General features: G+C 41.9%; 1 protein-coding gene across 1 annotated transcript in view; it reads right to left on the reverse strand.

Moving 5' to 3' along the window:
- SCTR (secretin receptor) overlaps positions 1–12,641 on the reverse strand; it is a 37,984-nt gene that overhangs the window by 23,383 nt on the left and 1,960 nt on the right. The window contains 3 exon segments of the mRNA XM_042458584.1: positions 219–337; positions 2,533–2,643; positions 6,402–6,531. Coding sequence (XP_042314518.1) covers positions 219–337; positions 2,533–2,643; positions 6,402–6,531 — 360 coding nt within the window.

Consider the following 12,641-nt stretch of genomic DNA (forward strand, 5'->3'; position numbering starts at 1 on the left):
GGAACCCTCGGAATTGTAGGTTATTGTAGTACCAAAGCTCTGTGACAGAGAAGGCTAAATGTCTCACAAAACTTCCCAGAATTCCCTAGCACTGAGCCAGGGCAGTTAAAGCTGTCTTAAATTGGATTATTCCTGCAGTGTGTTTTGGACCTGTGTTTCAAGCCACTTTTAACTCACACATAAAGAATATTATGTCTGTTTTGATAATCTCAACTCACCTTAGGTTCCCACTCAATTATGGGGGCATTGATTTCATCTGCATTTAAGCCACAGGCAATATATGGTCTTGGATATTTTTCTGACCAGCCTTCCCTGGTGCAGTTACGATATATAAACCCTGTATTTCAGTCACAGGGAAAAATGCATATGATTAATTATTGTCAGAAAATTACTAAAGGCATTCCAAAGTTATTGAAATTTCTTGTAGGATACTGCAAGTATTCAGTCATATTAATGCTATAGCTATTATATTATGCAATGGACTATAAACAAAATGAAAACAAATTACTGGGAACATTTGTTTATTAAAACTTATTTTTTTAAAAAACCAAAGACCACAAAAGAGTTATATAATTGTAAAGTTGATAACAAAGACAATGAAATCCTTTAAAATTCATATACCTTAGCTCAGTTATTAATCAAAATGGAGACTATAGTCAAAACACCAGAAGACTAAGGGGTGAAGCACAATACACCGGCATCAGGGCAGCATGAGGCATGGTGTTTAGATAATGCACGGCCCAATGCCACCTCCAAGCTGTGTCATGCTGCCTGCCCAACCATACGGCAGGCAGCGTGGCAGCGCTCTAGCAGCACAGCACCAAAAAGCCACAATCGTGCAGAAAAGCTGGCAAAAATCCGGATCAGGGGCGCAGCATGAGGTTGCCACAGCCTTGATCCGGCATTCAAAGGGATGGCATGAAGCTGCCGCTTCAGGGCCATCTGTTTCAGCCCTAAGACTTTAAAAGGCAGGTGTGAAAAAATTATAGCACATCCTCAAGTGTAAAGATAGATAATTGAACACCAAGATCAGGATCATCCATGCTACAGTATTACCAGTTTCTATGTATGGATGTGAAAGATGAACAGTGAAGAAATATGACAGGGGAAAAATCAGCCTATTGTAATGTGGTGCTAGAAAAGAGTTCTGTAGACAGTGTGGGCTGCCTTGGCTTCTGGAAGGGATGGTTTCCCAAGTGAATTCTATAAAGTCTTTGAAACTGACTTAATCTGTCATTTTAAAAGATTGGTTCAATATTATTTATTTTTTATATTTATTTCTATCCCACTCCCCTTGCTATGTCATCAGTGTGTCCTTTCCTATTACACACTAACTTTAAACATGGAGAAAAATGCAAACAATATAGACAATGGAAAAATAAAGGATTATATTTGATTAAAGACCTCTTTTTAATGTATAAACCCTCATCATTAAAGCAAATTTAAATAAAGCTTTCTGACATTTAAGTGGGATGGTTGCAAAAGTACCAATTCAATCCTTTATTAATTATACAGAGAGACATTTGTGTGCCCTAGAGACATTGACTAGGTTTGAATTCACATGCATTTCTCCTTCAATTGTTAAAGGTCTGGTATGTAATTTAAAAGATAACATAATTGAAGAAACACATGGAAGAGAGGAAGGACCAAGGATTTTGTGGGAATCAGACCTTAAAGTTGCTATTTCAGAAGCACAGTGGAATAAAATATGGAGCACACACAGCCTTCCAAACTGCATACATTTAATTTGTTACTGTTCATTTTTATGTTGTTGTTGTTATTTGGATTATAACTGGCAGAATCACCCAATCAGCATGACCAGTAGCCAGGAGGCTCTGATCTCTACCATTGTGCTCAGTACAATGACCATTTAGGTGGCTCTGAAATGCTATACCTTTTACAATGAAATCACTTGCCTTCTCCCACTGTTGCTCCCCAACAATGGCATCTCAACCTGGAGGTACCACATTGCCATCACGACTAACAACCATTGTTTTCTTTAAATTCAGAAATGCTGTGTCCCTTTTATATTGTGGTTACTGAACATCTCATAAAGTCAAGCTGTTTCTCCAGGCAGAGAGATATAGCAGGGCTTTTGATTCCTGGACTGACTTTCTATTTTTTCTTACTGCAACATCAATTGAAGAGCAAAGAAGCAGAGCAGAAAGCAGATGATCAGTTTTGCAGTATTTTTCAGAGTTGGTCACAAAAGTAGGAATTTAGGACTACTGTACAGTAGAATTGGCCATCCGAATGTCCTTTGCTTCATTCAACAAGGAAAACACATCACTCTTTCTGGACCCAGTTCCTAGAATTCTTCTTAGAGTCTGTGCTTGTGAGTTTGTCCTGTAAAATGGCTCCAGTAAGCACTGCTAAGGTGAGGGATGATGGAAGCTACAGCCCTATAGCATCTGGAGTGCCAGATATTCTCCATCCCTGTTTTAGTTTTTCAACATTGTACAAGTAAATACAGTGTACCTTGGCCTTTCAGGGTGTCCCTGGAACACACTACACACTATTTTTTAGTTTTACCTGATTGTCCAGTTATGATTTGGAAGGCTTGGGGGCAAGGCACGCTAACAGTCTGGCCAACCGAAGAAGACAGCCAGCATGTTATATTATCCCACATTCCAAGGCACCTGCCTAAGATGAAAAAGCAACAACAATAAATACAGTTGGAAGTTGATGGCTTTAACCTGAAGAAACCTAAGGAGATCCATCTTTACTTCCTCAACTAGCTGCCCTCCAAATAAATTGAGACTTCACTTCCCATCATCCCCCACCAGATACATAGCCAATCACTTTGGAGACAAGGTTCCCATTAAGTCAACAGGCAATGTCAAGGCACACAAACACTCCCACCCACCTACCCACCCAGCCACCACATCTAAAGCTGGAGCAGACCTGTTGTTCCAATTGGACTTAGAATCAGTCAGTAGAAAGGGTGGGGTAAACTTTAAAAGCACTTTGCAGAACTGTACAAGCCACATCTTAGGAAAAATTGGATTCACTCCTGCCAGAACATCTCCAAGATCGCCTGTCCTCCACTGCTTTGCTCAGGTCCTGCAGTTTCATGCTTGTGGCCTCTCTGATTGAATCCAACCATTTGATATGTAGTTTCCTTCTCTTTCTACTGCCCTCTACCTAGCATCATTGTCTTTTCCAGTAACTCATGCCTTCTCACATTATGGCCAAAGTACAACGTCAAGTTTAGTCAACCTGGCTTCCAGGGACAGTTTGGGCTTAATCTATTCTAGAATCCATTTGTTTGTCTTCTTGGCTGTCCATAATATCCTCAGCAGTCTTCTCCAGCACCACATCTCAAATGAGTTGATTTTCTTTCTATTGGCTTTCTTTACTGTCCAGCTCTCACATCTGTACATGGTGATGAGGCAATCCTAATAGCCTTTATCTACTTTTCTATTTATTTTAAGTATATTTCTAGTTCTTGCCCTTTCCATATTTTCTATAAATGATTATTATGGCAGATACATATGATCAGGAATGTGTTCTGGAAAAATCTGTGGGTTCTCTGTAACCCCTTCATTTTCATAACAAAGGGTGGTTTTAAAAAGTGAACACTTTTAGACATGTACAATATTAACAATGGTGTGGGGTTTTTTAATTAATGGTGGGAAAGTAGAAAGGTCTCCTTTTATTCGCCCAGTAGCTTATAATGTACATGCTTTGAACTAAATCACTTAGAGGTCTGCATCTTGTACAGTCTACATAGCACTGGAAGTGGCAGTATACCAGTCTCCCCAGTAACTAATCCTATTGCATCTCCAGAAACCTTTGTTGAAGAAATTCTGGTGAGTGGGCTGGGAAAAACACAAGAAAGGCAACTTTGTACAGTTGTTTTCTATTGCATCCTATGGATTGGACATCCACTCACTCAGAATTGGCATTTGTAACAGTGTGCCCCTGACAGCAACAACATTAAGCAAAGTGGGAGACAGGGAGGAAAGACACAGGGCCATTCATGTCCAAACTTCCCACAGATCCAATGGCTGCCCATTGGATGGATATAATCTGGACTTCACTCTGATTAATAGGGAAGGAAAAGCCACTGTTTTATTTACTGATACCAATAAAACGTCATTAATCAAAACCAGGAAGAAGTAAATTAACCTTAATCTTCAATCGGGCATTGTTCTCAGCGCTCTCTCTCAGAAGGCAACCCCTTCCCCCTCTCCCTGCCCGCCCAGCCCCTCACAACATGCAAGCCCACAATTGCTCACCTGGTCATCTATAGATACCATAAAAGGGGACATAAATCATTCTAGGTCTCAGATACATTATTCTGCTCCCACAGTGTTCCCAGGGGTGGGGGATGGGAATGCATGTGCCTCCTTTTTTCAAATATTATTGAAGAAGCACAAAAGCAAGAAGATTCATAATAAGGTTGAAAACAGTGCACAGTTCCAGAACAGACACATCTTTGGAAAGACACCAGAATGGGGTTTCTCCACTAGCAGCTATCTGTGGAAGGTTTCAGCAGTTTAGCAGGTTAAGTGATTGTGAAGAAAAAGGACTTGGAGACCTTGGAAAACAGATTGTTCCCACCATTTATTTTTGAAGAGCATATTGTTTCTCCTTTCCTGCTACACAAACTTGCACATACAGCCTCTCTCAGCAGAAATGGGTGCTAGTCATCTGGGGAACTTTCAACCTGATGCAATTACCTTCCCTCAGGATGTGGGGGTGTCAGAGGTTTAGTGCAACTAAGGTGACAGGAGACGTAATTGCTATTTCCACATGAACCCTCTTCTTTGGAATCAGCATCCCTTTCTTCCTTCACTTTTTATAAAGACTCTGGGGTGTCACTGCCAAATAATTACTTTCCAATATTTTCTGTGCTTTCAAAACTTCAACTGAGATTGCTCTATGTGTTTGTGTATGTTTTTGTGTGCCCTCTACATACACCAAACTGCAGCACCAGCCTGTCAGGTATAGGCCGGCAATTGAGGCTTGTAAGGGCTTCAGAATGTCTTCTGTCCAAGTTTCACACGTTTTTACTGCTTTATGATTAGTCCACCTGCAGAATTAGTGATGAATGGCTGGTTAGTGGCCCCTTAATTAGTCAGCTTCTGTTTCCCATATGGCAGGGAAGAAATTGGCAGCTGTGACCCTCCAGATGTTTTTGGCCTACAATTCACATTAGGCCTAAATTACACAGTCAGTAGGAAAGGATTGTGAAACTTGCAGTCCAACATCTGGAAAGGGCCAAAGGCACTTCAACATTTCAATTTTCTCCTTTCCATTCATTCATTCATTCATTCATTCTTTCTTTCTTTCTTTCCTTTCCTTCTATTTGGTTAAAAAATAAAAGATATGAATTACGCCCCTCTTACAAACTGAAACAGACTGCTCAGAGGGGGCAAGTGAAGCACAATTCATCACGTATAGCACAACTGTACTGAACAGAAATCAATAAATTTGGAAGGAGGAAAGTTTTAATGTTGCAAGTGATCTTTGCAGTAAAGGCTTAAACAAAGATCTTGTTTATGGGGCATGCATTATAACATTATAAAGGCTGGGTGGAACTAACGTTTTAATTGCATCCAGAGGAAAAAGCTAAATCTCAGAATAGTAGAATCTATTTTAATCAAATCTAAAGAACACTAGAGCTGAAGCAACCAGCATGTCTGTGACAGCCAGTGCCACAGGAAACAGCACCAGCCTTTTCCTTCTGCATCCTCCCACTTCCACTTGTTATTCTCTCAGTTAGGCTCCCCATAAGATCTACCAGTAATACTCCATGTCAGCTTCGATGTCAGCTGTATGGAGAATCCACTACAAGTTTTAGGCTACTGCCACACTGAAGAATTAATGCATTTTGACACTGTTTAACTGTCATGGCTCCATTGTATGTAATCCTGGAATTTGTAGTTTGATATGGCACCAGAGCTCTCTGACAGAGAAAGCCAAATATCTTACAAAACTGCAAATCCCAGAATTCCATAGCACTGAGCCATAGCACTTAAAGCCGTGCCAAACTGCATTAATTTTGCAGTGTAGATGCAGCGTCTTCAAAAGAGCTATATATGGTGCTGAAACTTGTATCCAAAATAGGCTTAGCCACTTGGGGAGTTCCTTTGAATTTTTTGGAGAAATCTGGAGCAGATTTACTGCCCCACTGGCATGGAAGCCACCAAGTGCCACTGCTAATGGTGTTGCTGTTGGGAGAGCCAAGGTAAGCCACTGATGATCTTCCACTCTCTACTATTTTCAAATAAGCAGTCCTCCACAATGCAAACAGTCAGATTTCATTGACCTAAACAAATGCTTATAAACACTGAACAAATGGGATCAGAGCTTTATGCTTATGACAAACCAAAATATCTTATCTTCCTATAAGAAAGTGAGAGCATATTTTTTCCATCAATCCAGTGTTTTACCTGAACTGCCCAACAATTCATTGTCCACAGTCCTGTTTGCTTCTTCTTCGGAGAGGGCTAAAGTGCACAGCTCTTCTTCCATCCTCATGATTTTCTTGATTTCACATGATGAAATAAAGGCTCTGGTCTGCTAATTTAGAAAGTAAGTGCGCTTTTATTAGTTGAAAGCTACCTACAAAATACAACAGTTGCATAAAAATTTCCTGAGCAGCATCTGGTTAATATGGAGGAGACATGCAAATAGTTGTCAGTTTCAAAACATCTCACATTTAGAAAGAAAAATATTAAGCACTGATTATTTTAGAGAGATAATGGTTTGAATGTTGAAGTATGACTCTGGAGACCAGGGTTCAGTTCCCAGCTCACCATGAAACCAGCGTGGTGACCTTGGGCAAGTCACATGTTCTCAGCCTCAAAGGAAGGCAATGGCAAACCTCCTCTGAAGAAACTTGCCAAGAAGAAAACCATCCATGGGATAACTATTACACAGATGCTCCACACAGCTGGGCTTTATAGAAGAGTAGCAGGAACTAAGAAACCCACTGATGAAATAAACCCATGCCAAAGCCCCTTTGGAGTTTGTAAGAGGGCATGTGGGAGACAAAGAAAAGATGTGGGAAAAGGTTCTCTGGTCTGATGAGAACAAAACTGAACTTTTGGGCCTTTCTACAAAATACCATACAGGGTACAAAGTCCTCAGTCCCCTTCTGAGGAAACCCCTGTTTTCCTCAGGTCTCAGTGGGCAACCAGAAGCCAGGCTGGGTGGTGGTCTTATTGGGGGCCTTCAAGGTCCTTTCCCACTTCTGGAGACCCATATAATGGGGCTTTCATGGCAAGGTTGGTTCAGAGGAAAGTGTGCCATGGACTTCCTTTCAAGGCAAGTCACTCTCTCTCAACCTCAGAAGATGACCCTTTCCCCCCCCCCCCCCCAAAAAAACAACCCTGTGAAGAAACTTGCCAAGAAAACCCCAAGTTGTTTCTGACTTAGGGAGAAGCTTTCATGGGGTTTTCATTCCAAGCTCGGTTCAGAGAGAGGTTTGCCAGGGCCTTCCACTGAAAGCAAGTCACACTCTCTCAGCCTCAGAGAAGGCAAATAACCCTCTGGAGGAACTTGCCACGAAAACCTCAAGTTGTTTCTGAATTAGGGCAACCTTAAGGTAGAGCTTTTGTGAGGTTTTCTTGGCAAGGTTTGTGCTTGGCCATAGAAACCTACTGAGTCACCTTAGGTGAGTCACACTCTCTCCGCTACAGAGGAAGACAAAAGCAAACCCCCTCTGAACAAATCTTGCCAAGAAAAACGTGTAAGCGCAAACCCTATTAGTTTCAATGGGGGAGCGTTCCCGCATTTGGCGCAACACACACACCATGGACACGTGCACCATTCATTTTCCGGCAGCTTAACCTGCCGTGTAAGGTTAACGCCACATATAGCATGCCTGCATATGGCGCAGGCATGCTATATATGTATGCAAATTCCAAAAAGCAAACCTTGACTTTGCCATTTTATGTAAGGGACACCATTTTACTATGCCACTGTATTTTCATGGATTTAGGCATCTGTGGATTTGGTACCACAGGGATCTTGGAACCAAACCCAGCAGATACCAAAGCCCACTGTACAGTTTAGTGGCATATTAAGCATTCTAAATTATACTTCCTTGTTTTCCATCAAGTTTGAAATAGCAGTGGTGAAACCCATTCAAAGAAACTTTCCCTTGATCCCCTGGACAAAAACAATTATCAGCCAGTATCTCTTCTTCCCTTTTTGGGTAAGGTGATAGAGAGGGCAGCAGTCTTGCATGACACAGATTACTTGATCCATTCAAACTGGCTTCAGGTGGGATACAGAGTGGAGACGACGCCCTGGTTGCCTTGTCAATGATCTCCATCTGTGCATTGACAGGGAAGTGTGGCCCTGTTGGTGCTCTTGGACATCTCAGCGCGGCCTTTGATACCATAGACCATGGTATCCTTCGGAATGCCTGAGAGAGTTGGAATCGCTGGCTCTGCTTTGCAGGGGCTACGTTCCTACCTCTCGGGCAGATTGCAGATGGTGGTGCTGGGGACAGCTGCTCCTCTATGAGAGAGCTGACATCTGGCGTCCCTCAGGGCACCATTCTGTCCCCATGCGTTTAACATTTACATGAAGCCGCTGGTGAGATCATCCGCAGACATGGGGCAGGTGTTATCAGTACGCTGATGACACCCAAATTTATTTCTCTATGTCTCGGACTGTTTCAGGGACCAAGAGGGCATCTCCCCCTGAATGACTGCCGAAGTCGATAGGGATGGATGAGGGAAAATAGACTTAAGCTGAATCCAAATAAAACGGAAGTACTCATGATAGGTAACCCCAATCCAGGTATGGAGATATGTTCGCCAGTTCTAGATGGGGTCACACTTCCCCTGAAAGACTGCATCCACAGCTTGGGGGTGCTCCTGGATTCATCGCTTCAACTGTCTTCTCAGATTGATGCGCACAGCCAGGAGTGCCTGTTATCAGCTTTGGCTGATACGCCAGTTGCGCCCTACCCTGCTCACTTGCTGCCCCTCACTCTGGAACCTTCTTCCTCCACAAGCAAGAGCCACACTTCTTTAACCAGCTTCAAAACGGAGTTGAAAACCACCTATTCAGAGAAGCCTTCCCAGGCATCGCAATAATTGTCGCTACTATCTGATGTTCTGTTGTTGGCTGTTTATCGATCCATTTCCTTGTATGCTATGTACTGTATATGTATTATCCTACTTGTGAGCATGTATTTTCCTGGATAATGATTTTAAGCCAAGCCCTCCCTCCAGTCCATCTGCCTTGGTCCAGGCCTCGAGGTTGAGAGGAACTGCTGGACCTTTACCTTTCCCGTCACCACTCCCTTATCCTTCTGTGTCATGTCTTTTAGATTGTAAGCCTGAGGGCAGGGACCCGTCTAACTAAAAAGATTGCATGTACAGCACTGTGTAAATTTACAGCGCTTCATAAATAAAGGTTAAATAATAATAATAATACCTGGAGCAGCGGGACCTAAAAATGGTCATACATGCTCTAGTAACCTCTCGTCTTGAATACTGCAATGCGCTGTACATGGGACAACCTTTGTGCCACGTCCGGAAGCTCTAATTGATACAAAACATGGCAGCCAGACTGGTTGCCGGAAAATCCAAGTTCAACCATTTACACCTATTTTAAAATCATTACATGGCTGCCTATTAGCTTCTGGGCACAGTACAAGGTGTGTGGTTATCACCTATAAAGCCCTACATGGCCTGGGTCTTCTACTTGAAGGATTGCCTCCTCCCATACAATCCTTCCCGTACACTCCGATCCTCCGGAAAAACCTCTTACAATCGAAAGACCAGACTGGCAGTGACCTCCTGGAGGTCCTTCTCTGTCACCGCTCCAAAACTTGGAAGGACCTGCCGGAAGAGATTCGCCAATTATCCTCGGTCAAGGCTTTTAAAAAGGTGACAAAAACTTTTTCTTCCAGCAGGCCTTCCCCCATTGATAATGTCCAGAACCAACTGAATCCCCCTCCTTTTATTATTTTTCTTATTTGTGGTTTGTTTATTAATTTTGTCATATTGTTACGTATTTTTAACCATGTTTTATTGTTTAATTTTATACTTGGGAGGGAGGGTTGGGCTGGGGGCTTGTGGGGCTTGTTGTTTTTATTTTTGTATATTATATAAACCTTGCTGTTACCAGCCTCAATCCTCAAAACGGAAGAGATGGGATCATAATAATAATAATAATAATAATAATAATAATAATAATCTACAGCACTGAAGAGCTCTTGTAGCTTATCATTCTAATTGTTTCACAGAACCACAAGTCCTAGGATTCCATGGCACAAAGACACGGCAGTTAAAGTAGTATCAAAGCATTATAATTACATAGTGTGGATCTACTTCTGGATGTTAGGAAGTGCAAGAAAGACTTCACATCTGTCTACAGCCATAGGAATATAAGTATGGAGAACTATCTGTGGTAAAGAAATCCTAGAGAGCTTGCCTTCTTAGTCCCCTCACAAGCACCTGTGTATCTTTAGGAAGGCCGACATCACATTCTTCCCAACATGGGAAGAGAAACCAGAGCTGCTCAAGCCAAACCATGACTTACAACAAGTCCACTAGTTCTGCTTTATTTCCAAACAACATCTCAAGAAGAAAAGAGGGAGAGTGCTCACCTCACCTTGCTAGATGTAAACATATCAGAAAATGTAAACAGGCCATAATGTTTCCAGATGTTATTTAAGATATTCTAAATACTAGGTGATGTTCATAAACATAGGTCAAGCAAGATGTCTGAAAAAGGCAAGAGCATGAAACTCTGTTCTACTGGAAGCAGTTAGCAGCTGTTGAGACAGAGCAGGTACCACCATCAACACCAAAATATATTTGTACAATTAGAAAAGATCCTAAAGAACAAAGACAAACAGCTGAGCACCTAAGTCAATTGTCCAAGCCATAGTATTCCTCATCACCATACAGGGATGTGACAGCTGGACAGTGAAAAAAGCAGGTAAGGGGGGGGGGAAGGAACTCATTTGAGATGTGGTGTAGAGTGTTGAGGATACTGTGGAAATGCAAAAGGGTCCTGGAACAGATCAAACCATTTCTCTCCCATACTTTGGTGACATAATAAGAAGGCATGACTCAGTCAGAAAGATAATAATGCTCAGAAAGGTTGAGGGCAGTAGAAAGAGAGGAAGACTGAACATCAGATGGCTAGATTCAATTAAGGAAGTAACAAGCATGAATCTGCAAGACGTAAGCAGAGCAGCAGAGGACAGGGGGGCTTGGAGATTTCTCATCCATAGGAGTGTCATGAGTTGGGGCCGACTTGAGGGCAGTTAACAACAACAACAAACCAGCTCTGCTGGACTAAAGAGGAGCAAAATATTCCCATGGGACTGGCACTGCTGGACAGGAAGCCTTGTAAAGAGACAAGACTGGGATGAAAAACCTCAGTTTGAAACCCTAGAGAGCCACTATCAGACAGAATTGACAGCACTGGTCTAGAAGGAACATAAGTCTTGCAAAAGGCAGTTTTTACTATCCTAACAAAACTATAATATAAAAGTCATTTTCCAGTGGGTGGGTTCCTTACTCAGCTGAGCTCGAACACTTAAAGGCAGTGGGAGGAAACATGTGGACCGCCAAGTGTTTTGGACTCCAATTCCCATGAGCCCCAAACATCATGGCCAATGGTCAGGGATTACCTAGGAAGGTGTAGTCCAACACAGGTTTCCCACTCCAGGCCAAAACTCAGGGGAAGTATACAAATGTTTTTAACCATAATATCCCTTGCCTTTAGTCAAGCAGCCTAGAACCTGAGGTCAAAACCCTTGGAAGGACCATGGTTCCCCACCTCTAGATGTCTGCTAGCAAAGAGGACAAGTATAGTGTCAAGAGACATAGCTCAAGTTCTCAACATATGCCAGCTTCTAATCTTGCCTCTGGCATCAGTTCTTGTAAGCAACCAGCCACTATCATGGAACTCCTTCTCCTTATCTATATGTGAGTGATACTAGTCCATTTTACCAGGATATTGCAAGGGTCACCAAGACAATGTACAGTATATGAAGCATACTGAATCATTTATTGTCAGAATCATAGATGGATGAAACAAGATTCCACCAAGACATTAGGAAGAACTTTCTAATGGTAGGTGCTGTTTAACAGTGGAATAGACAACCTTAGGTGGTGGTGGACATTTCTTCTTTGGTGATCTTAAAGCAGAGTTTGGATGAGCATCTTTCAGGAGTGTTGCAATTATGTATTCCTGCCTAGCAGTACTACATGGCCTTTGTGGTCCCTTCCAACTCTGTGATTCTCTGATTCTCTGCTTGCCTCAGGAGGAACACACAACACAAGAGAAGATGAGACTAATTGTTCACTTATTACATATAATCAAGTGGCTAAGCCATGCTCACTCTATGCTCATTTCCCCACTGAAAATTTCAAGCAACACCATTTTAAAGAAAGAGGGAACTGTGGACAGGATCGGAAAGAACATTCTTGTCTTAGAATCTCAATGTCACATCATAAGTTCTTTTTCATAGCATGGATAAGACAAACAGGTGGAACTGTTAGATCAAAAAGTCAAAAATAATTATAGAGGTAACTTATATCAGACATTACCATAACAAGAGGTTTCAGTGTGAATGAAAACTAAAAGTAATTGAATGGTGAAAATAATAACTATTTTCCTGCCTTATTTTGCTTAACTGATTAATAGGTTAA

Source organism: Sceloporus undulatus, chromosome 1, assembly GCF_019175285.1.
Source record: "Sceloporus undulatus isolate JIND9_A2432 ecotype Alabama chromosome 1, SceUnd_v1.1, whole genome shotgun sequence".
Classification (NCBI taxonomy): Eukaryota; Metazoa; Chordata; class Lepidosauria; order Squamata; family Phrynosomatidae; genus Sceloporus; species Sceloporus undulatus.